Here is a 24,353-nt window from a genome sequence, read left to right on the forward strand (position 1 = left end):
AAATTATATCTGTAAGCAATTACAAGCATAGGAATAAAATAAGGGGAGTAGTTAAAAAAAAAAGATATATAAAAGGGCTTAAAGTGGAAAAGGTCCTTGGAAAGCAGAAAGTCAGAGAGGGAGACTGCAGGAGTTCCTTCCCCTGCTCTGTGGCCTTGGACCCCTGCTACTGCAAGAGCTTTGTACAAGAGAAGTGCCTTTGTTTGTATCCTGAAAAGTGCTTTGAAATAATTGCAGGTAAGTCTCAGCCCAGTTCCCATGGTCAGTCCTGGATGGATGTCTGGGCTCATTCATGTCACTGAGAGCTGGTTTCTTTCATTGCTTTGAGACAGTCCAGCTCCCAGAGGCTTCAGTTGTGTTATTTATTGCAGAGCCCTCCCTGTGTCAGGCTTGCCAGACAAACACGTGTTCCTCACCTTGCAGGCCTGCTCAGCCCACAGAAGAGGGAAGCTCTGCAGAGACTGAGGACTGACATAGAAGTGCTGACAGATTCCTGGCTGGAAACTGCATTAAAATCCCTGCTGCTCATCCAGTCCAGGTATGGAACCTGCAGTGCATGTGAGGCTTTCTCAGCCCTTTCTGGCCCTGAGGTGCAGCACTGTGCTGGCACTGCCCCTGTCTGAGGGCAAGAAGTTCACCTGTGTCTCTGCTGCAACACCTGTAATTAGCAAGGTCCCCATGCTCACCAAATTATTTTTCTGACAGGGAATTCTGCCAGAAGCAAACAAGCAAAAATTGCAAAACCTTGTCCTAAAATGCCTCCTGAAAGCAGGACAGCAAAGCACCTGGGGAGCTGATCAGAGTGCCTGGAGCAGTCCTGGCACCCCTGCCTGTAGATGTGCTGTTACAAGTGTGTTTTTCTTTTTTCAGAAAAAACTGTGAGAACATCCTGATCACAACCACCCAGCTGATGCCAGCTCTTGCCAAAGTTCTTCTGTACGGATTGGGCGAGGTGTTTCCCATTGAAAATATTTATAGTGCTACAAAAATAGGTAAGGGAGTGTGCCAAGTCTGGCATGGTGCCATCTGCTGAGGGTTAGCTGGGATCTTGACAAGGGAAATGCCATTTCTGCAGCTGTGCAGCCAATGCTGTGATCCACTTCTGGCCTCAGGAGCTGAACTGGGTGCTGTCCCTGCCCTGTAAGACCAGAAGTGTTTCTGTACTGGGAGGAAGGGAGCTGGTGAGGCTCTGTTTCTCTGTGCCTGAGGTTCCTTACAGGAGGGTTGTCTTTGGCAGGTAAGGAGAGCTGCTTTGAGAGGATCGTGTCACGGTTTGGGAAGAAGGTGACGTACGTGGTGATCGGAGATGGCCGTGACGAGGAGGTGGCAGCCAAGCAGGTGGGTGTGACAGTGACTGCAGAGCTGGGGCAGTGCACAGGGAACTCCTGCCAGGCTTCCCTGCAAGGACTCTCCTTCCAAGCTGAACTCTTCAGGCCAGGGCAGCCAGGAGCAAAGTTTGCCTTTGATGCAAGAGATCTTCCATTGTGTTAAGAGGGGCAGATTTCTGGCTCCTGGGTGCTTAAAGTTTCTCTTTTACTGTAGTTTAGGATTGCATATGACACTGTTCCTGTCAGCAGTGTCTTAGTGTAGCATGTTGGATGTAGCATGTTGGACTCAGTGATCTTGTGTGGTGTTGTGAGGTCCCCACGACGAGGTGAGAGATGAAAATTTCACTGCGTGTTCTCAGAAGGCTGATCTTCCCTTCCCTTCCCTTCCCTTCCCTTCCCTTCCCTTCCCTTCCCTTCCCTTCCCTTCCCTTCCCTTCCCTTCCCTTCCCTTCCCTTCCCTTCCCTTCCCTTCCCTTCCCTTCCCTTCCCTTCCCTTCCCTTCCCTTCCCTTCCCTTCCCTTCCCTTCCCTTCCTTCCCTTCCCTTCCCTTCCCTTCCCTTCCCTTCCCTTCCCTTCCCTTCCCTTCCCTTCCCATCCCATCCCATCCCATCCCATCCCATCCCATCCCATCCCATCCCATCCCATCCCATCCCATCCCATCCCAAGGAAAGAGGAGGGATACATCAGAAGGCTTAACAAGAATGATCATGAAAGCTCATGACTGACTCCTCAGAGTCTGACACAGCTGATGGTGATTGGTCATTAATTAAAAACAGTTCACATGGAACCAAAGATGCACCTGTTGGTAAATGATCTCCAGACAGATTCCCAAACAATCACATAATTATTGTTTTCATTCTTTTCTGAGGCCTCTCAGCTTCCCAGGAGAAAATCCTGGGCAAAGAGGATTTTTCAGAAAGTATCATGGTGACAATTTTGGATGTCCCTTCCACCCTTGATGATTCTGTGGTTCTGTATGCTGATCATAGCCTGTGACTGTCAGGATATTGCAGTTCCTCAGGAGCGTGGAGGAGTCAGGGCTCAGGATCAGCAGCAGATCAGTACAGCACCTGCCATTAGACTGAGTACAAACAAGGAACAAAGAGATTGATTGAGTGATTTGGACAGGCCTGGATGGGTTGTTCAGTTGTGCTAATTAGTAGTGAGTGCAAAGATGACTGTCAGGACCTTGACTCTGCAGGCTTCACACGTTCTGCCCCGTGCCAGAGCTGTGAGCCTGCACAGGCATTCCTGGCTGCAGCAGCAGCTCCCAGCCAAGGTTTCCATGGTGAGCAGCTGGCAGTCAGTGCTGGTGCCTGTCACACACAGCTGTGCACACGAGATGGGCCCCAGATCCAGATGTGTGTCCTGAGAGTGGTGAGCTCAGAACCACCACCCTGCACAGCCCTGCATGCTTTCACCTCACTGGGAATCCCTGCATGAACCTGGCTGTCCTCTCTCTTCACAGCACAACATGCCATTCTGGAGGATCACAAACCACGCTGACCTCGTGTCCCTTCACCAAGCCCTTGAGTTGGACTTCCTGTAAGAAGGTGGAGCAAAGACACGACTGCAGCTCCTGCCAGCCCTCTCCATTCCTGGGGGGACAGAAATCTCACATGTTTGGGGACTCACCTTTCAGCTTGATGAAGAAAACATACCTAATGCAAACTGTACAGTGGAAAATGACAGCAGGCTGTTCCTTGGGAGCACAGGCCCTGCCAAGTCCAAGGTGTCCTGTGAAGAAGCCCTGGACTCAGCAGAGCTAGAGCTTGTGTGCAGAAGGGACTTACAGAGCCAGCTGAATGCCTCTGGCCTCCAGAGGGAGGGGCCATAAAACAGCAGATTTATGTGTAAGAGCCTTCTTCTTTCTATTCAGCTTAGTTGTAGAACCCAAGTAAACACAAAAATTTATTTTTATAGGAAAACGCTGATGGCAGAGCTTGAACCTCCTTTGTTTTGCAAAGCCGAAGAGCTGTGGGTTTTTTTCATAGGAAATATTAATGAAAATGTCAAAAATACCTCTATTGCTGTAAAATGTGTCCTCTCTCCTTCCCTGGGTGTTCAAAACAGTTAATTTATTACAATGTCCTTATGTTATTTCCTCAGTGTGGGATTACTGGAAAATATAAAGGTAAGGGAATGCTTCTGGAATATGTGGTTCCTTGTAGAGGCAAGTGTTGGTGTTCTGAATTGATCCCAGTGGCTTCTAGTGCAGAAGCCCTTTTAGCCAGCAGGAGATCACTGGATTTCAGCCTTTGGACTGTAGATCCCACAGATGTTCCCTGCAAAGAAAAATGGAATTGCCTGTGAACATCAGGTACAGCAGACTGGTGCAGACTGCTCAGATGTGAACAGAGTCCTCACCTGGACTAGGAATAATCTAATTCCTAAATCCTCATGAATGTTGCAGAGAAGGCTCTGGCTATGGTATAACCTTCACCTCTGTGTTCCTGACCCTATTTGTAAGTTCCTTTGAGTAGAATCAGATTCAATTTTCTTATATTCTTTGCATTAGCCTGACTACATAGTGACAAACAAATGCCTTGTTAAGAGGGACTTAATTTTCTAAGACACTGTGACTTGGCAGCATGGAGCACTTGGGAGGGATGGTGATGCTGATTTTTCTGCAACTGTCCAAGAGCAGAGGCTGGAGTCAGTGACCTGTTCCCTGGGCAGGAACAGCCAGCAAGGACTGGGCTGCTTTTGTGCCAACTCAGCTGTGTTTGGGGGTCTCCCCCATGTGCCCTGATGGCACCAGATCAGCCCTGACAGGAGTGTGCTGTGCCCCAGAACCTGCTGCTGCTGCTCCTGCAGAGCCAGACCTGACCCCTCCAGATCGTGGTCATCAGCCAATGGGGACTGGGCTGAAGGTGTCACTGCAGGAGGACACTGACCCATCTGCTGTGCCCACACAGGCAGGATGTGTTTGCTGCCTCCCTTTCAGGGCTTTAATTACTGAGAGTTCATTTCCATCAGTGCAGGGGGAGCTGCTGGGCCAGCTCTGCACAGACTCTGCTGTGCCCTGGGGGCATCCTGGGCCAGCTCCAGTGCCCAGGGGGCAGAAGGTGCCTGGAGCCAGGGTTTGGATACCTCGTGCTCAGGGACTGGACTTGGGAGGTTTATTTCACATGGAACCAGCTCCACTTTCCCTTTGGGTTTGTTTTTTGGTTTTTTTTAGATTAATTAAATTGGAATCAAAGGTGATTCTCTTTCTCCAGGGTGGTCACTGGAGTCAGGAGTGATCTGTTTTCTGTTCAGCTCCTTGCCAGGTGGATACAGGGTGTGTGTATTTCCCCAGGAGCTCTGCAGCAGGAACGTGCTGTCTGTGTGGGAGCTGCTCATCCATGAGGAAAATCTGAGCAATCTGCTCTGGGTGTCACTGGGCAGCTCAGCAGAGGGAAAGGTGTTGGGCTGCCCAGGGAGCAAACAGGCTGTGCTGGGAGTGCTCAGCAGTGGGTTTGGAAAGGGGAGCAGCACCCAGAGGTGTTCTCTGTCTGCTCCTGTTCCAGGCAGTGAGGCAGCTCCAGTTCCTCTGGGGTCCCTGTGAAGTGCCAGAGCTGTGCTGAGGAGCAGCCTCATTGCTGCCAGGGCTGGCAATGGCACCAGAGGATCAGGACTCACTTTAGTCACAAAGAGCCTGTGCTGATGCTGAACATCCCTCAGCCCATCCAAAGGTCTCCTGTAAGCAGGTTGGGGAGCTGGCCCAGCCTGTGCAGCAGCCTGTTGGGAGCATTTCTCATACTCCAGCTGGCTGAATTTGGGATTAAAACCTGTGCCTTAACCTCCCACCACCGGCACAGCCGAGCAGCCCAGAGCTTTGCTGCCATGGGAAGCAGAGCTGTGCTGGAGAGGGGCTGGGTTTGCCCAGGCACTGGCAGCAGGTGCTGCACCTGCAGGCCTGAGCTGCCTGGCAGCTGGCTGTGCTTTGTGTTTGTTTACTTCAAATGTTTTAAGGAAATTTTAAGATGTTGGTAAAATTTTAGCTGAGTGTGGAACTCGCAGCCACTGACATTTCATACTGGTATTTATATGATGTTTCCTTGAATGTATGTAAAGTACTTTTATAACAGGAGGTTGATGGTACATTTCTGTGTTTGTTAATAAAGGGGTGACCTGGCTATTTTATTTTTTCCTCTACTGGCTGAATTTAAGCCTTTTCCTGTCTCTTTTGAGGCAAGAACAGCATCTCTGTCCAAGCATTGATTTTCTCCTGTCTCTGTCACCAGTTCAGCTACAGTCAGGTCAGGGGTAAGGGGAGAGCAAACCTGAACACCTGAAGGACAGTCAGCCTGCAGGCCCAGAGCACTGAGCTCACCTGGGTGCTGCTGGCTTCCCCTTCAGCTTCAACACAGCCACAGAGGCTTTAAAAACCACCTGATCCTCTAACATTTGTTGCCTCCAAGAGCCCTTGGGGAGATGTCTGTGCTGGCACTGGTGGGAAGCAGCAGGACCCTGGAGCCCACAGCACCTCTGTTGCTCTGCTGTGAGGGTGGGCTCAGGTGCTGCTGCCCGTGGGGCCTTTGCCTGTTCATGGTCTGTAATGGGAACTGTCCTGTGAACTGGAAAAAATAATAAAGTCTTTATTTTCTATAGTCAGTGCTTCAGCCTGTTCTCTGCCCCTGTGACAGCTCAAACCAGGCCTGGCAGCACCAGGAGCACTCAGGGTGCCACAGGTCACAGTGCAGCCACCAGAGCCCCACGATCCTGGGGAGTCCTGGGGAGCCAGTGGGGCAGGAGCTGCTCCTGGGCCCTGCTGAATGTTTTCCTGCACAAAACATTCCCTTCCCATTCTTGTGCACAAGGCAACACCCCTCTCCCACCCTGTGCTGCTGGCCTTGGGCAGGCTGAGCTGCTCACAGGAGCATCTGTGAAACAGCTGTGAGCAGATGCCTTCAGCTGCTCCTCCAGCTGCATCCTGATGCCTTCCCTGGTATGGAATTTCCTCCTGGGAGGGATGTGATGGAGATGGGGGAAGGAGCCAAAGCTGCTGTGGGCAGCCAGGATGTGCCCCAGCTGCCAGCTGGGCAACAGCAAAGGGCAGGGGCTGCTCTGGGTTTGGGCACTGAGCTGGGTGGAGGCAGCCCCAGCTGGGGAGTGCTGGGTGTCTGTGCCCAGGAGCTGGCACACACCGAGCCCACTGCTGACCACACCAACAGCCACCAATGGCTGAGCAATGCTGTGGCCTTGGGAGCCCTGCCCAGGCTGTGGTGGTGGGCATGGCAGCCAGGGCAGCATGAGGTGTCCAAGCCCTGAGCCACCCTGCAGCCACTCCTCCCAGCACAGCCCTCCCTGAGCACACTGATAACAGGTGAGCTTTGACCTTAAAGCCTAAAATAACACAAGGAGGAAAAGCCTGGCTGGAAACAGAAAGGTCAGATAGCCACAACCATGGAGGAAACAGATCCTCTCTGCCCCACCACCCAGATCCCAGCACAGCACTGGCAGCAGCAGGCACAGGACAGGCACAGAGAAAATAAACCAGTGCTCTTGTTTTCATTTTTCTTTTTTTGAAAAAGCTACAAATAAATAACAAGAAAAGTAGACAGAGCAGTGCAGCCAGATGCTACAATGTGCTGGACTCCCCACACTGTGGCTTTCCCCGAGGGTACAGCCATGGGAGCCACGCTGAGTGCCATGGGACTCACTGGGTGTTTGCACACCACCCCTGGTTTCTGCCAGCTCCCTCCAGCTGTCCAAAACAACAGCCTGGGGGGCACAACCAGGGGCACACCAACAAGTGTACCTCCCCCCTGCTGTCCCTTTAGAGGAGCTGCCCTCACACAGCAGACTCCACAGCATCTCCATTCAGGAAGTGCTGCTGTGCTGGCTGGGACAAGGAGAAGTGGCTCTGGGCCAGCCACTGCATCCGCCTGTTGACCAGGTCTGGTTCCAAAAACGAGCGAAACTCCACCCCATCCCCTCCTCCATTGGCATCCACCTCGTCGTATCGGCCCTCCTGCCGCACCCGCACGTTGGGGTGCAGCCACTTGTAGTAGGTGACCCTGAGCCCCAGCCCCAGCAGGTAGCAGGGCAGGGCTGCAGACACCACAGGGATGAGGTATGAGTGCTCCTCCTCCTCCTCAGGAGGCCGGCCCCAGAGCCAGGCCAGGCCCAGCAGGGTGCTGTCCACCAGCATGAAGCCGTGGTAGATGATGCTGCGGTGCAGCGTCCTGCCCTGTGCCACGTTGAACCAGCTGAAGTAGAGGATCACAGCCACCATGGCCCGGTAAAGCTGCTCGGAGCCCGGTGACTCCATGAAGTCTGTGCCCTGCAGGCTGACCCACAGGAACATGGCCAGCCACAGCAGGGAGAAGTGCACAGCCATGCCATAGGGCCAGAGCAGGGCAAAGAGCGCCAGCGCCAGGATGCGGGGGCAGATGAGGAAGAGGTTCCAGAGGAAGTAAACGATGGAGGAGCTCCGGCTCAGCTCGTACTTGTCCTGCAGGAAGGAGCGCAGGGACTGGTGGTAATCCAGCAGAGACCAGGACACACACAGGAACGCCGTGACCATCCCCAGGCCTGTGAACACACAGGTGAAAATGTCACAGATATATTTGCTGAAAAATCCTTTGCTAGGATTTTTTCTCCTGAGAAGCTGAGAGACTTCAGAAACTAAATGTAAATAATAATTATCTGCTGCTGTGGAATCAACAGGGGCATCTGGGATTGGTCTCATGTGGCTGTTTTTAATTAATGGCCAATCAAAGTCCAGCTGTCTTGGACTCTCTGGTCAGTCACAAGATTCCTTCCCTTTCCTTCCCTTCCCTTCCCTTCCTTCCTTCCCTTCCTCTTCCCTCCCCTTCTGATGAAATCCTTTCTTCTATTCTTTTAGTATAGTTTTAGTATATCCTTTTCTTTTAATATAAAATAGATCATAAAATAATAAATCAGCCTTCTGAAACATGGAGTCAAGATTCTTGTCTCCTCCTTTGTTCTGGGACCCCTGTGAACACCACCACAGTGAAAATGCTGAGGGGGACCAAGGGGTGGCCCAGCCTGGCTCAAACCTCTCCCTGCCCAGCTCTGCTAAAACGAGTTTCCCCCAGCTCACAAAGCAGCTGCTGTCAGGGTCAGAGCACCAGCACCTGCATCTGTCCCCTGGCATTCTGCCCTCCCTGAGGACAAGGAGGCTGGTGCCTGGCCTTGCTCAGAAAAAGAGGAAGAAATGCTGGGACTGAACAGCTCTGCAGAGCCCATCTCCCAGGCACGGAAGCCCTCATCCCACACAGGCAGGTGAGTGCTGGCTCCTACATTGTTGGGCTCCCCACTTCCCTGCAGTGACACCTGCTCCCCACCCTGGGAAAGGCACCACAGCTCCTGCTCAGTGTGTGCTTCACCCATACCACCATCAGCACCTCCCTAGTCCCCAGAATGTGCCTGATTTCTCACCTGACCCTCAGCCTCTCCTGGGGCAGATAACAGAATGACCACAGTGGTCCCACAGCTTCAACCCCCCCACCCCAAGCCCAGCATGGTCTGTTGGGGCATGAATGCAGGACAGGGGTCCACCCTGTAGCATGACACATCAAAGGAAGGAGTGACACAGGAGCAGAATGACACTGCAAGTGTCTTGCTGGGTCCTCCAGCCCCTGGACAGCCTCTCTGATCTGCCCCACCCAAGCCTGCACCCCCACATCCCCCTCCCTTGGCTCCAGTCCCCTCACCTTGGGAAATCTCAGCCTTGTTGGTCCGCAGGACGATGTAGAGCAGCAGGGTGAGCTGTGGCGTGTTCTCCAGGAAGGTCTCGAACAGACGCAGCATGCTGATGTCGTGCGAGATGAAGGCTATGTGTCTCTGCTCATCCTCCTCCTCTGCCCTGGCCCAGCACACCCTCCAGCCCACCTTCAGAGCATAGAGGCACCTGTGGGGAGCAGCTGTGGTGAGGGGCCATGCAGAACACACCTTGGTCCCCACGCTGCCCTGACAGCTCAATGAACTCCTGACAGGGCCACAAACTCCTGACAGGACCACAAACTCCTGACATGACAACGAACCCCTGACAGGGCCACAAACTCCTGACAGGACCACAAACTCCTGACATGACCAAAAACCCACTGATTTGTGTCCAAACCCCTCCTTCCCCCTACCCAAACCACACACCACAGCAGCCACACCATGCAAGTGTAAAAAACTGAGCATCGATCTCCCTGCATTATTCCCTTCCCACGGCTCGGCCTCGCTGCTCCCCTCAAGTGCCGAGACCGTGACGAGGTTTCGGGGCGCAGCTCCGTTTGTCCGGAGGGCAGCGGCACCAGCCCCGGGACACAGAGCAGAGCCCGAGGAAAACTTCCCTCGCTCCACCGACACTCCTGATCCGGATCCGGGCCGAGCTCTGTGCTGGAGCCTCCTGGCCCTGCCGACAGCCGAGGCTCCGCTCCCCCCCATCAACGGGTGCCGGGAGGGGCCGGGGCGGAGCGGAGTCCGGCGGCGGGCGGGAAACTCGGTGCGGGGCTGCCGTACCTGAAGAAGAAGCCGAGCTGTAGGAAGTGCAGGGCGGCGAGCAGCAGCACGGGCACGGCGGGGCGCAGGGCGGGCGGGTCGGAGCGCAGCCAGAGCCAGCTGCAGGTCTGAGAGGCGGCTGAGGCGGCGGCGAGCACCGACAGCGACAGCGCGGCCCAGCCGGGGTGGCCGTGCCGCGCGTACTGCGCCGCCACCCAGCCGTCCATGAACACGTCCAGGCTGGCCGCCACCGTGCCCGCCGCCGCCAGCGCCAACTGCAGCGGCCCGAAGCGCGGCGGGGCTGTTCGGGGAGACATCGGGGTCCCACAGCCCGGCCCGGAACCGGCGGTGGCGGTGGCGCCGGCACGGGCCGGACCCACCCCTGACGGGGCTTGCCCCGGGCTGTGGGACCGCCCCGGATCGGCAGCTCTGCCCCGGGCTGTGGGACCGCCCCGGACAGCTCCACCCCGGGCTGTGGGACCGGCCCGGATCGGCGGCTCTGCCCCGGGCAACGGGACCGGCAGCCCCACCTCAGGCTGTGGGACCGCCCCGGATCGGCAGCTCTGCCCCGGGCTGTGGGACCCGCAGCCCCGCCCCGGGCTGTGTGAACGCCCCAGATCGGCAGCCCCGGTCCGTGTGACTGCCCCGGGCAGCTCCGCCCCAGGCCGTGGGACCGGCAGCCCCACTCTGGGCTGTGACTGCCGCGGGCAGATCCTCCCCGGGCCGTGTGTCCCCCCGGGCTGTGTGAAGGCTCCGGACCGGCAGCCCCGGGCCGTGTGTCCCCCCCGGGCAGCCCCACCTCGGGCCGTGTGACCGCCCCAGCTCCGTTCCCGCCGCCGTCGCAGCCCTGTCCCCAGCCCTTTATCCAATTGCACAACTGCTCTCCTGACAAGCAATTCCATTCATCTTCACTTCCAAAATCCCTCAGGGATTTTCTTCCTAATCGGCACACCTCCTACAAAAAGGAAATTACAGTACTTTTGGCTGCAAGGTATGTTGAATGCCGTAGCCAAACGCTCACCTGTTACACACCTGCTGCGTGATTCACCCACAGAGGTGCACCACGGGCTGCAGCTGGGCCACTGAACCCAAGCAGGACACTGGGATGGGCCCCAAAACGAACTCCTGGCAGAGCAGAGCAAAGCCCCTGGGTCTCCCTGCCAGCACCATGGAGGTGGCCTCAAGAAACTGCCTTTGCCAGTCCCTTTGTGAGACCTAGGCAACAGAAACTCTGCCCTACCTAAACACCCAAAGCTCACCAGACTGTGAGCCCTCTGAACTGTGCCCTATGTGCACACACTGCTATTCCAGCAGGCTCCATGTCCCTGGGCATTTATCAAGCTGCAGTGGAAGGACAAGTCAGCACAGCACTGAACAGCAGAGCAGCTGTTCTGGTGGCAGAAATGGTTCTGGCTCTATTTGGAACACTGTTCTTTTCTTCAGTAGTACAGTTATTTAATTTCTTACTAGCCAGACATTCACTTCAGTTTGAACCTTCAAAGTAAAAAGCTAAGGAAAAAATAACAATAGTTAAACTCAAAGTATGAGCTGTGCTTTTATCCCCAGCTTTTGTCAAGCAGTTTTCTTCTTCAAGGCAGAGAAGCCTCTAGAATCACACATGATGCAAAGTGCCCCAAGTTAGCATTTTATTGGAAAAGTTCAAAAGCTCTAGTTAACAAGATCAGTTCTAGTACAAATATAGATTTAAGTGCACAAACTAAAAAATAAAAACATCTTCTCATGATTGCTGTCCATCAGTGGAAGATTACTCTTGGCTACCCACTTTGTGAAGAAAATGGAATGGAAGCTGAGTTAGGAGAAACAGCTCTAAAAATAAAAGACAAATAATAAAGAGGCTCTTCTTTCTACCAGGCACTCTCTAAGGAGCCAAAACAAAGTGAAAGCTCTGAAGCTTTGAGTTCAGTTTTCCCATGTCTGTTTATGCTTTCAGTCACATGGTCACAGCATAGAATCAGGTCCAATTACCAGAATCACACACGTCCTGCTCATCCTTGAATTCCAAGGAGCTGGCATTCACCCAGTAACCAGGACTTCCCACAAAGAGCAAAGTCACCTTCCATGTAACAGCTCAGCAAGGTATCTTGAAATATGGACAAACATTTGCTTGGAACTAAAGGCAGATGGAAGGAACTTTACTCAGCATCTGTTGACTTGTAGTGATCATCATCCACCGTGGAGTAGATGTGTCCCTCGCTGCTGAGGAACTCCACAGCTTGCCTTGAAGAAAAACCCCACAGCTAGTAACTAATTTGCAATTAGTTAGCAAAGGGAGGTAAGTCACCACCTTTCTGATTTCCAAAATTCCCATTTACAGACCCCATCCCCACAGTTCCCTCCTGGCAGCTGCCCAGGGAAGCTCTTGGTGTCTCTGTCCTGTGGGCAGTGTAAGTGACAGAGGAAGTTTCTCCAAAGCTAAGGCAATGTGCTCCCCCTGAAGCTCAGACTCTCTGCACTTCCTGGGTAGTACCCACCAGAGGGGTACTGCTCTGTCCCCTGCTCCAGAAGGGACAGAACATAAAAAGGTCATGGAAGGTAATGACAACTTTTGGAAGTCTCAAGAAGATGCTTTAAGAGACAGTTAAGTAGAATAGAACAAACTATTCCTAGATTTTTATCAGTGTGCAAAGAGCAAGGTAGTCTTTGAGCAGGAGAAATGCTACTGAGGCACTGCAGTACATAAACAGCTTGTTTTGAAAACAAGGAGCAAAGCAACTGGCAACAGCTCACTCAGGGCAGTGAATCTTTCAAAAGCTCTGGCTCCTGTGCTGCTGGGACCACCTGAATTACCCACCCTGACTCACAGGTGAGTGTCAGGGTTTGTCCACTGTTCTCTCTGCCTCTGGAAAGCCTGCCTGGATTCCCACAGCATCCTTCATTTCTACACACACTTACTTGATGGTTGACATACTCAAACCATGGAGCTGGAGCTTCAAATCTTGCAGACTCATCCCCTCTGGGACATGGCAGCTTTTGATCAAGTTCAGCACCTGGATGAGCAAGAAGCACAGCAGCTCCCATCAGAGGAGCTCTGGTGGCAGTGCTGTGCTCCCAGAGGAGCTGCTGGCACCCACCTGGCTCTGGTGTGCTGTGAGCCCGTTCACTGGCAGGCTGCCACCTCCTCCATAGCCCCCCATGTCGCTGATGCCAGTGGAGGAGAATGACTGTGGCCCTCTTGATGCTGACTGGAATTAGGAGAATAAAAGTGCTGTGGTTAGCCAAGCTGCCCAAGCCTGCAGAGTTAAAGACTCACAGTAAGTAAAAATAGCTTCTTATGGAAGCAGATTGCAATACAATCTCCCTCCAAGGAAGCCAGGACTCCTGTTACACCTTCAGTGCTGCCCAGCTTTAAACTCTCCACCCCACAATGAAGGAATTTTTCCAGTGAAAGGTCCCTCTTTGGGAGATCACCACTCACCCAGGAAGGGTCACGATGGAATCAGGGTCTTTGTACATACCATGAGATTTTTTCTGAGGATCATGTGTGCATTGACAATTTCCAGTATGTGTGTGGTGAACTCATTCATATTTTCCAGAGGCATGATCTTAAATGCTACCAAGCTCTTCTTATTCTTTCAGAGGAAAAAAACCACAAACAAACACAAAACAAAGAAAACAATTTACAGCTCAGGAACATGAAGATGCCTAACAGCCAACCCAGCCATTTCCTCCAGGAGTGTGGGACAGCAGTGGGGAGAGAACTTCTGTGCATGCAGCTCATCTGAAACCTTCTGACCTGCATCTTGAGCTGCTTTTGGCTGGGGTACAGTAGCATGGGCTGGTTTTTAGTCATTGCACAGGGCCAAGGGCTTTCCTGCTCCTCACACAGCTCTACCAGTATTAAACTGGGAGGGGACAAGGAGCTGTGAGAGGAAACAACTGGGACCCCTATGCCCCACAGGAGAACCCAGAGCAGCCAGTGTCATGCTCAGTTATAAAACTGATCAAAGAAGGAGGAAGAGGCACACCTGCCTGCCCATGGGAAGTGTGGAGAGAATTCCTTGTTTTGCTTTACTTATTACACTGCTTTTATCTGAACTCATGGCTTTTTTCACTTTGACCCTTCTGATTCCCCCCATCCCACTGGGAGCAAGCAAGCAATGGGGGAGGGATGTGATTTTAAAAGACAATGGAGACAGAATAACTCCTCTAACCAGCTGGGAATTAAATGCACCTTGCCTAAATGCACATACACCATTATCTGAGTATTTACACCACATATGCTACGTGAAGTGCTGAGAGTCCTACAAGACACACACACAGGTAACACAACCTTACCTGGAAGGACCGAAGGTGACCAGCTACTTTAACGTAAGTTCCTGGAGGCACCACAACATTCTCACCTCCTGCCTCCTAACAGAGAGGGAAAAACAGGTTTGCTGTTTCCATTTCTCAATTATCACAATAAGCAGCTTAGCAAAGCTGGCTCATCTCAAGCAAGCACAAACAATGTGCATTCCTACGTCACGCTAAACTTGCAGTAAATCAGCTGAACTTCCTCCCTGATTCCTTCCCAAAACTTTCAACTGAACTCAGCTACATTAAACAGGCAGACAGTCATATACACCGCCAGGGACCTCTGCCACAGCAGCATCTCCTTTGGATTTCAGGGACATGTTATCCCTGAAATACTTTCCAGAAAAGCCACACCTTCTATACTCAAAAAGCTTCCTGAGAAGTAGGGAGTTGAGAATTGAGTTGATCAATGATCCTTACAGGTTCCTTCCAGTCCAGACACTGTATAATTTCCCACCCACTTTCCCCAAAGTGGGGAGAAAAAGAAAAAGCTTTTCTCCCCCCACTGCTCCCCAAAGCTGCTAAAGAAGCCTGCTGACAGCAAATCCAATGCTTACATCAGTATCAACCCACTGCCTGACGTCCATGGGGGCTGCTGTCATGTCGTCCACCTTGTAGAGGATGTTAGTGGGCGCCTTCTCGGCGTGTCGCACGATGCCCACCAGGGTTACCTGCGGCGGAGGAGGAAGGGTCACACTCGGGCCGGTGCCGGTGGGCCCCCCGGGGCCGTCCCGGTGCTCACCTGCGAGATCTCCACGTCGCAGATTCGGAAGGTCTCGTCGACCTGCTCGGCCGCCAGCAGCTGCGACACGGTGCAGGGCACGATGTTCTGCGAGCGGCTCCGCTGCGAGGGCCGGAGGGGCCGTCAGAGCCGGACCAGGCCCGGCCCCAGGCCCGACCCGCGGCCCCCGCCCGCCCTACCTGCTTCTTCTCCGCCTGGCCGCCGGCGGGCGACCCGAACCCGCCCGGGGACTGCGTGTATCCGCCCGGGAGCCCCGCGCCGCCCATGCTGCCGTACCCGCCATCGAAGTTCCCTAAGGGGGGAGAGAGAAGGACCGTGACGCGGTGGCGGGGACACAGCCCCCTTCCCTAACGCTGCCGCCATCCCGGGGAGCGGCCCCCGCGGCCCCCGGCCCCGCGCACCGTGCCCGCTCCACATGGCGCCGCTCCGGGATTGCCGCCGCCGCCCGCGCGCCGGCCCGCGCGCTGCTGCCTGCCGCCCAATCCGGGAGCGCCGCTCTGCCGGCCCGCAGCCAATCGCGTCCCTCCGCCTTCCGGATCCGTCCAATAGAAGGAGATCGCGGGGAAGCTACCGCCGCCATTTTGACAGCGGGCGCTGCCAAGCCTGGCATAGATCAAGGGGCGGAGCCAAGGGGCGGGGCCCAGGGGCCGGCTCTGACGGCCCCTCCGGCCCTCGCAGCGAAGCCGCTCGCAGAACATCGTGCCCTGTACCGTGTCGCAGCTGCTGGCGGGGGCCGAAGGGTGCGGCCGAGCCCCGGTGAGGGCGGCGGTGCTTGCCATGCAGCCCACGGGCCGCTCTGCCGGCCGGCAGCCAATCACCTCTCTCCGCCTTCCGGCTCTGTCCAATAGGAGGAGGCCGTGGGGAAGCCGCCGTCGCCATTTTGAGGGCGGGCACTGCCGGGCCTGGCACTCATGAGGGGGCGGGCCCAGGGGCGGAGCCAAGACCAGGGGCGGGGCCGGGCCCAGGGGCGGGGCCGGGCCGGGCCGGGCCCAGGTGAGGGCAGCGGTCTCTGCCATGGCGCCCCCGGGCCAGCTCCTGGTGCCGCTCTGGCTGTGCCTGCTGGCCGTGCCTCTGCCCGGTGCAAGCGGCCGCTCCGGGCGGTTCTGGCACCTCACGGACCTGCACTGGGACCCGGAGTACGAGGCGGCGGCGGCAGCGGGCCGGCCGTGCCCCTCGGGCGGCGGTCGGGCCGAGCTCGCCGGGCCGTGGGGCCGCTACGTGTGCGATGCGCCCTGGAGCCTGCTCCGCTCGGCCGCCCGGGCCATGCGCGCCCGCCTGGCCGCGCCCGACTTCGTGCTCTGGACCGGGTGAGAGGGACACCGGGGCTGGGCGGGACAAGGGGCTCGTGGTGTGGCTGGCCGGGCTCTTTCCATGGGCTTTGGAAAGTAGAGGGCGGAATGTGCCTTGTAATGCAAAACGGGTTTGGAGGAAAGCACAACCCCAGTGAGAGCGCTCGACACTGGCCAGACACTCGTGGCAGCGAAGTGACAAAAGGATCACAGCTCACTGTCCATCCTTTGTGTGTTCTGTGTGATCCCACGGTGAGTCCGAGCTCCCGGAATGCCCAGGGGAAGGAGCTGTGTGTCCGTGCATGCAGCCCTGCCGGTCAGAGCAGTGCGAACACATGGTAAACCAGCCTGCAGCAGTTCTGGCTGTGATGAGGCACCTGCAAACCTGGCTCAGGAAGGGACAGTTCTGCTTTAGGAGCCAGAGGAGCCTCCCCGGGGAGGATGTTCTCTCCCTGTCCTATCCCCCTGTCCTTTGTGCCCCTAGCACATACAGATGGTAAAAGCTTTATTCTGCATGGTTATTGTGTATATGATCCTTCTTCTGATAGTGCAGCCTCAACTTGCCGTAACCTCCAGTTCGAGTTTGCAGGGCTGTTGCTTGTCCCATGTTTTCATTTTCTGTCCCTGACAGCCCCCTTCCCTAACGCGGCCGCCATCCCGGGGAGCGGCCCCCGCGGCCCCCGGCCCCGCGCACCGTGCCCGCTCCACGTGGCGCCGCTCCGGGACTGCCGCCGCTGCCCGCGCGCCGGCCCGCGCGCTGCTTCCTGCCGCCCAATCCGGGAGCGCCGCTCTGCCGGCCCGCAGCCAATCGCGTCCCTGCCGCCATTTTGACAGTGAGCGCTGCCAAGCTTGGCACAGCTGAAGGGGCGGGACCGAAGGGCGGGGCCCAGGGGCCGGCTCTGACGGCCCCTCCGGCCCTCGCAGCGGAGCCGCTCGCAGAACATCGTGCCCTGCACCGTGTCACAGCTGCTGGCGGGGGCCGAAGGGTGCGGCCGACCCCCATTGAGGGCGGCGGTGCTTGCCATGCAGCCCACGGGCCGCTCTGCCGGCCGGCAGCCAATCACCTCTCTCCGCCTTCCGGCTCTGTCCAATAGGAGGAGGCCGCGGGGAAGCCGCCGTCGCCATTTTGAGGGCGGGCACTGCCGGGCCTGGCATTCATGAGGGGGCGGGCCCAGGAGCGGGGCCGGGCACAGGTGAGGGCCGGGCCCAGGTGAGGGCAGCGGTCTCTGCCATGGCGCCCCCGGGTCAGCTCCTGGTGCTGCTCTGGCTGTGCCTGCTGGCCGTGGCCCTGCCCGGTACGGGTGCAGGCTCCGGGCGGTTCTGGCACCTCACGGACCTGCACTGGGACCCGGAGTACGAGGCGGCGGCGGCAGCGGGCCGGCCGTGCCCCTCGGGCGGCGGTCGGGCCGAGCCCGCCGGGCCGTGGGGCAGCTACGTGTGCGATGCGCCCTGGAGCCTGCTCCGCTCGGCCGCCCGGGCCATGCGCGCCCGCCTGGCCGCGCCCGACTTCGTGCTCTGGACCGGGTGAGAGGGACACCGGGGCTGGGCGGGACAAGGGGCTCGTGGTGTGGCTGGCCGGGCTCTTTCCATGGGCTTTGGAAAGGAGAGGGCGGAATGTGCCTTGTAATGCAAAACGGGTTTGGAGGAAAGCACAACCCCAGTGAGAGCGCTCGACACTGGCCAGACACTCGTGGCAGCGAAGTGACAAAAGGATCACAGCTCACTGTCCATCCTTTGTGTGTTCTGTGTGATCCCACGGTGAGTCCGAGCTCCCGGAATGCCCAGGGGAAGGAGCTGTGTGTCCGTGCATGCAGCCCTGCCGGTCAGAGCAGTGCGAACACACGGTAAACCAGCCTGCAGCAGTTCTGGCTGTGATGAGGCACCTGCAGACCTGGCTCAGGAAGGGACAGTTCTGCTTTAGGAGCCAGAGGAGCCTCCCCGGGGAGGATGTTCTCTCCTGGTGTGGTTTCCCGGGGTGGGTCCCCTGTCCTATCCCCCTGTCCTTTGTGCCCCTAGCACATACAGATGGTAAAAGCTTTATTCTGCATGGTTATTGTGTATATGATCCTTCTTCTAATAGTGCAGCCTCAGCTTGCCGTAACCTCCAGTTCGAGTTTGCAGGGCTGTTGCTTGTCCCATGTTTTCATTTTCTGTCCCTGCGGGTACCTGTTCCTACTTAAACACAGTTATTGGTTCTTGTGACCTTATGTTGAGTATTCTTTTTTCCCAGTCCTCTGACATGATTCTGAATGTTCTCCTTTCTCTCCAGTGGGCTTGTGGACAGCCCAGCACCATCTACAAATGCCATAAGCATGTTAATGCAAACACAGACATGGAGCAGCCCTGGACTGCTGCTTTACTGGAGGCATTTCCTTGTTTTATGGTGTGCAAACAGCTCTGCTTCATTACTGCAGATCAGATGCCCTCAGATTGCAAAGTGCTGACCCTTGCAGTGTTTGCAGGCAGCTTTAGTGCCTGTGACACACCCCAAAGCAGGGTGCACAGGGCTTTTAAGGTGAAGTGAATCCTGGAATCAGAGTGTCCTGAGCTGGAAGGGACCCACAAGGATCATGGATTCCAATCCTAGCCCTGCACAGACACCCAACAGTCCCACCCTGTGCATCCCTGAGGGTGTTGCTGAACGCTCAAGTTTGGAGTGGAGCTCATTTTCCCTGTGAGCAATTTCTAGAAACTCCCTCAGCATCTTGGCCAGGCAACATAGCACTGACTTCTGCACCCAAAAAACCTTAAACTTTCTCTTCTAGCAGGCTCAGAGAGAAGTTGGCAAGTTTCTCTGCCTTGCTCGTTGCTGCAAGCACAGGCCCTGTTAGTCCCAGACAGTGGCTGGCAGAAAAGGCCTATTACATATTACACAAGTGTACAAATGTCTGTACAAAGCCCCTCGATGTTCCTGTCCCCTCGTGGCCAGCTGTGGCCCCTAAGCTCTGAAATAATCAGAGCTGGTTCAGAGTCTGAGAGGAGAAGAGCTTTAAAAAACGAGCATTCTCTTTTTGTAGAGATGACACTCCCCATGTCCCCAACGAGCAGCTGGGAGAAGAAAAGGTTCTGCACATAATAGCAAATCTGACTTCTCTGATAAGAGAGACATTTCCAGGTAGGATTTGAGGGGATGAGAAGGGGAGAGGGGCATAGAGACTGATGGGAAGGGTTAACAGGGATGGAGAAATGACAGAATTGGGACAGGGAAGGGCACAGAAGGGACTTGTTTGGACCTCTCTCCCTGTGCCCCTGCAGCCCTGAGCTCCCCTGTGCCTCCTTGGCTCTGCCCACAGGTACCAAGGTCTATGCAGCCATGGGCAATCATGACTTCCACCCCAAGAATCAGTTTCCTGGGAAGGAGCACAGGATCTACAACCAAACAGCAGAGCTGTGGCGGCCCTGGCTGAGCGATGCCTCCCTTCCTCTCTTCAGAGCAGGTCTGGCACGTGTTTAGAGCATGCTGGGGATATGAGGAGGGGTAGGAGAATACCATGAACAATTTTCCTTGCTTCTCTGCTCAGAGCAGCAGTATTCATAAAGGATTTGCAGAGGTAGGGTCCAGTTTAATGCTGATTTCTGTCTTGGAGCTCTGCTTGCAAGAGGAGAAATTATTTTATACTTTAGTCTCTTCTGCCATTGTCAAGTTACTGAAAAGAATGCAGAGTGGTGACTTGCAGAGGGAGGAAAAATATCTTTAAAGGCAGCAGCTGGTGCTGGGGCTCTCCAGAGGTGCCCATTGTGCCCATTCAGGTCTCCCTTCACTGGGAGAGACACACAGGCAAGAGTTCCTCCAAACCCCCATCCTGGAGTGCTCAGGGCACTGTCCCAGGCAGTGACCCTGCTGTGGCTGCTGCTGAGGGGAGCAGAGAGAGGGGGAAACAAAGGGATCTGGGATCTCAGCCACCAGTGTGAGCAGGTCTGCAGCTCTTCCTCCTTTGGTTGCATCTTTAAGGAGCTTTCTACAGCGAGAAGCTGCCTGGCCCAGGGACGAGGGGACGGGTGGTTGTCCTCAACACCAACCTCTACTATGACCAGAATGATGAGACAGCTGCAGAGGAGGACCCTGGGGGGCAGTTCCAGTGGCTGGAAGAAACACTGACCAACGCCTCCAGAGAAAATGAAATGGTATTAAAAACACTGAATCAACAGCCTGGGCTTCTCCCCAGCCTGGGAGCTCCTCCTGCTCTGCTCCTCTGGCTGCTGGTGTGGGCTCTGTGCTCAGGGCAGCTCTGTTTCTGCAGGTTTACATTGTGGGCCATGTCCCTCCTGGCTTCTTTGAGAAGACACGGGGCAAGCCCTGGTTCAGGAGGGGCTTCAACCAGCGCTACCTGGGCATTGTGCAGAGGCACCACAGGGTGATTGCTGCCCAGTTCTTTGGGCACCATCACACTGACAGCTTTAGGATGTTCTACAGCCACACAGGTACCTGCTCTGGCCACCCAAGGGCTTGTGTGACAGCTCTGACACTCTCAGTCACTGTCCATGAGAGTTTTTAGTGGCTGTTGGCTGAGAAGCCAGCAAAAGCATCTGACATGCTTGGGGCAACAAGAGGCAGCAGTGTTCTCATCTCTACCCCGTCCCTCCTATTCACCCTTGGATATTGTTGTTTCCCCTCAATGCCTGGCAGCTTCTTGCCTGTTCTCTCCTGAGGGCTTTGGGCATTGCTGAGGGAGCAGTGCTGAATCTGTGTGTGTGTGTGGGGTGCTGTGGGTGAACACCTTTGCTGAGTGTGGTTCCCTGGCCACCCTCACTGCACTGGAGAGCCCATTGCTGGCTGCAGCAGCCCTGTGCTCAGTCCCCAGTGTTGTTCCATGTGTGTGGGGTGGTACAGGGAGTGGGGACAAAGGTGCTGTCAGCAGTGCAATCTGTGATGGGGACAGGGTGTGGGACAAGCCATGGTCTCCATCACAGCTTGCTTTGCCTTTCTGTGAAGGTGCTCCAATCAATGTCATGTTCCTGGCCCCTGGAGTGACTCCCTGGAAAACAACTTTACCTGGAGTGAGCAATGGAGCCAACAACCCTGCCATTCGTGTGGTTGACTATGATCAGGACACCCTGCAGGTCTTGGTAAGGGACCCTGTGTGCAGCACACTGCAGCTCTGGGACAGCTGTAATTCCCCCTCTAGTCAGAACAGGCTTTTCAGGATTTCTCAGTGCACAGAGGCTGAGTGGCTGTGTGGGACAGGACTCTGACCCAGGACATTTCAGCCTCGTGTCTGGCACAAAGATTTAGTTGGAGCATCAGTGAGTCAAAGCATGGCCCTGGCAGCCAGTGCATCCTGCTTGGATGAGTTTCCCCGGGCAGGGTCAGTTTTTGTGATGTTGTTCATGTCTTTAATGAGTTTCATTTGACACTTGCTTTGCTCCTCAGATACTACTCTTTGAGTAATAACAGCCTTGTCAGACCCCCTCCAAAACATTTAAACCATCTGAAAAATTATTTGTGTCCCTCTGAACTGAGGTGAATTGTAGGGGCAGCTTCTGTTTCCTGTCTCTTGTTTGCCCAGAGGTGGAGGACAGGTGTTTGTGCCCTCCTTTGTGCTGGATGAAGCTCTCTACAGTTGCTCTGTTTATGTGTTTATAGCATAGAAGTGAATGCTACCATATGCTGTGCAAGGCTGGGGAGTCAGTGAAGCAGAGGGAAGAAGGGCAAGAGACTGAGAACAGCTGTGAAAAACTTGATTCTTGTTTGCTCACAGTTGAGAAGATAACACTGCTCAGTAACACTCTGGTATCTCTTGCTTCTGCTGCTGGGCAGTGCTGATAGCAACTGACAGATGTCTGAACAGGCCAGGCTCAGAGCTTCTGGTGTTTGGAGGTCAAAGCCAAGCAGAGCAAAGCCACCCTGTTTCTTTTATCCCTTAGGGAACAGGCTCTGCTTGGGGTGGTTCTGGAGGGTCCCCAGGTGCCCCTCTGGGTAGGAAGCCCCATCCAGGGCAGCTGGGCCCTTGGGTGGGGGCCAAGCCTGACCCAGTGTCTCACCCAGGGCCAATCTTGTCCTGGTGTCTCCTCAGTTCTGTTTTTCTCTCCCTCAGGATATGGTGACTTACTACTTGAACCTTACTCGTGCCAACACGATGGGCTCAGCAGACCTCCCCGAGTGGGAGGAGGAGTACAGGCTGACAGAAACCTTCCAGGTCCCCGATGGCTCTGCAGGCTCCATGCAGAGAGTGCTGGAGAGGATCTCCAGGGACCCCCAGCACCTGCAGCTGTACTATGAGCTGAACTCTGCCAGGTATGACCTGGAGCTGTGCCAGCAGGAATGCCGTGTGGATCACCTGTGTGCCATCAGGGAAATCGATTTTACAAAGTATGAGGAGTGTGTGAAAACCAACAGCTCTGCCTCTGCTGCCAGCAGTGCTTGGCTTTTGGTTTTCTGCATTTTCTTAGGATTTCTCCATCCTCAGCAAGTGCTGTGATGGCAAGAGCAAGAGAAAAGAAGGAAGGCACAAGATCACACTACACTGGATGGGAATTGCTGGGTTTTTTGGCATTGAGAACTTGCTTGGAAAGCAGGACAAAATTGTGAATGTTTGCTAAAAGCCCTCTGATGCGGATTTGAAATTTTCTAGAGATGTGTGAAGAGCAATGTTTTTGAGAGCCTTATTGTGCAACAAGGAGTGTCTCCCCTGTGCCAGGACTGCTGGGGCAGCCTCACAAATCAGATGAAGCCCAGGCCTCCCTGTGGACATGAACTGGCAGTGGGTGAGGGCAGGGAGCTGCCACGTGTCCCAGAGGCTGCTGCCAGCATTCCTCATTGTGGCTCACACTTCTGGAAGTCACAGCTGCTGACTCAGGAAGTGTGACTGAGGCTGCTGAGCAGAGCGAGGTGGGCTGGGGGGACAGCCCAGGGCAGGCTGCAGATCAGTGACAGGGGATGGTGCCTGAGGCTGCCCAAGGCCTCACTCTGTCAGAGGAGCAGCTCAGCTGGGCTCTGCAGTACAACTTACAAAGAGGATTATGCCACAACCAGATCAAACTCGACTTGGACAACAAAAGAAGCCACTGTTCAAAATCCACTGCCAAGTGTCACCTGTGTAGCAAAGTGCAGCAGAGGCAGCACAGCAGCTCACAAGCAAAGCAGCTGGAGCAGCTTTGGGAGCTGCAGCCCAAGGCCAAGGCCTGCAGGGACAAGGGCACTTTGCCATGGCAGGATCCTCCCCTGAGCCACAGCACCACAGGCAGGCTCAGCTGTCCCAGGGCACACTGCAACGAACACACTACACTCTCCAACCTGGCAAAATCTGCATTTAATTTACAACATAGTAAAGGTTACAGGTAAAAAGCTCAACAGAAGTGTGAAAAGGCCTATTACATATTACACAAGTGTACAAATGTCTGTACAAAGCCCCTCGATGTTCCTGTCCCCTCGTGGCCAGCTGTGGCCCCTAAGCTCTGAAATAATAAGAGCTGGTTCAGAGTCTGAGAGGAGAAGAGCTTTAAAAAACGAGCAGTGAAGTTTTCCTTGTCAAGAAAAATCTTGCAAAAAAAAAAATCCTAAAACCCCCCAACCCACCCCTCTTCCCCCAAAATAAAACAAAAAAAAAACAAAATAAAAAGAAGGAAACCTGCTCAACTTTTTTTTTGTCCTGACTAGTCTTACTCTAAAGAGTTGCCTTCAGAAAGCAACTGGCTGGGAAATGAAAATCTTAGAGGCCAGACTAAAGAGGAAGATTCTGAGTTATTGTGGGAGCACTGGGAAGCAGAACAAATGCCCAACAGCTGAACCATCAATGGCAACTTAAACACAGAGCAGCACAGCTGGATCATGGAGCAGGTGTGAATCCACACAAGGAACAGTCTGGGCTGATGTGATGGAGTGGGGAGGGAACAGAGCAGGCTCTAAAGCCTGGCTCTGTGAGCTGGGCAGCTGCCTGCTGGCACCTCAGGGACATGATAGAAGCAATCACTGCAGAGCAGAACTCAGATTGTGGGGATCTGCCTGAAATGGGTCTGGTGCATCCAGCATCCCATCTCACAGCACTGATCCAGCACCATCCCTGGGACACAGCCCTGCCCCAACAACCTGGCACCACCTCCCAGGTACTGCAGTCCTGCACACACTGAGCCAGGTACATGCTCTCATTTCAGTGCACATTTCCTGGATCCCCCCAAACAGCAAAGGAATGTGACTTGGAGCTGAACTGCATTAGAGTGTGTGCAAAAATCCAGAATAAACGTAAGAATAATAAAGCTCTGGCCTTACCTTGCATAAAGTACAGCCACAATATGTCTGAG

General features: G+C 54.8%; 4 protein-coding genes across 10 annotated transcripts in view; 2 read left to right on the top strand and 2 right to left on the bottom strand.

Moving 5' to 3' along the window:
- The window catches only part of EYA3 (EYA transcriptional coactivator and phosphatase 3), a 43,777-nt gene extending 37,854 nt beyond the window's left edge, over positions 1 to 5,923 (top strand). For all 6 annotated transcript variants that reach the window (XM_064731428.1, XM_064731427.1, XM_064731431.1 and 3 more), the window contains 4 exons: positions 424 to 538; positions 871 to 992; positions 1,238 to 1,338; positions 2,797 to 5,923. In XM_064731428.1, the coding sequence (XP_064587498.1) occupies positions 424 to 538; positions 871 to 992; positions 1,238 to 1,338; positions 2,797 to 2,877 (419 nt within the window). In that variant the 3' untranslated portion in view covers positions 2,878 to 5,923. The remainder of the gene's footprint in view (positions 1 to 423; positions 539 to 870; positions 993 to 1,237; positions 1,339 to 2,796) is intronic.
- Positions 5,924 to 6,812: 889 nt separating this feature from the next.
- Positions 6,813 to 10,261, bottom strand: XKR8 (XK related 8). Its single transcript, XM_064731555.1, has 3 exons — positions 9,792 to 10,261; positions 8,996 to 9,192; positions 6,813 to 7,850 (listed from the first exon to the last, which is right to left on the bottom strand). The coding sequence occupies exons 1-3, from the start codon at positions 10,085 to 10,087 to the stop codon at positions 7,108 to 7,110; spliced, it is 1,236 nt and encodes a 411-aa protein (XP_064587625.1). The 5' UTR covers positions 10,088 to 10,261; the 3' UTR covers positions 6,813 to 7,107.
- Positions 10,262 to 11,399: 1,138 nt separating this feature from the next.
- RPA2 (replication protein A2) lies at positions 11,400 to 15,340 on the bottom strand. The gene is made up of 9 exons (XM_064731497.1): positions 15,228 to 15,340; positions 15,006 to 15,118; positions 14,827 to 14,928; positions 14,642 to 14,755; positions 14,067 to 14,141; positions 13,247 to 13,360; positions 12,863 to 12,973; positions 12,684 to 12,778; positions 11,400 to 12,008 (listed from the first exon to the last, which is right to left on the bottom strand). Exons 1-9 carry the CDS (start codon positions 15,241 to 15,243, stop codon positions 11,924 to 11,926), a joined length of 825 nt encoding a protein of 274 aa, XP_064587567.1. The 5' UTR covers positions 15,244 to 15,340; the 3' UTR covers positions 11,400 to 11,923.
- A 1,917-nt stretch (positions 15,341 to 17,257) lies between these two features.
- Positions 17,258 to 23,677, top strand: SMPDL3B (sphingomyelin phosphodiesterase acid like 3B). Of its 2 annotated transcripts, none has more exons than XM_064731811.1 (7): positions 17,258 to 17,325; positions 19,133 to 19,230; positions 19,409 to 19,552; positions 20,068 to 20,240; positions 20,357 to 20,537; positions 21,049 to 21,182; positions 22,151 to 23,677. In XM_064731811.1, exons 1-7 carry the CDS (start codon positions 17,273 to 17,275, stop codon positions 22,532 to 22,534), a joined length of 1,167 nt encoding a protein of 388 aa, XP_064587881.1. In that variant the 5' UTR covers positions 17,258 to 17,272; the 3' UTR covers positions 22,535 to 23,677. The 2 variants fall into 2 exon arrangements, with proteins under 2 accessions (XP_064587881.1, XP_064587880.1); XM_064731810.1 differs by lacking the exon at positions 17,258 to 17,325 and adding an exon at positions 17,332 to 17,639.
- The last annotated feature ends 676 nt before the right edge of the window (positions 23,678 to 24,353 follow it).

This window comes from Zonotrichia leucophrys, chromosome 23, assembly GCF_028769735.1.
Source record: "Zonotrichia leucophrys gambelii isolate GWCS_2022_RI chromosome 23, RI_Zleu_2.0, whole genome shotgun sequence".
NCBI classification, from domain to species: domain Eukaryota; kingdom Metazoa; phylum Chordata; class Aves; order Passeriformes; family Passerellidae; genus Zonotrichia; species Zonotrichia leucophrys.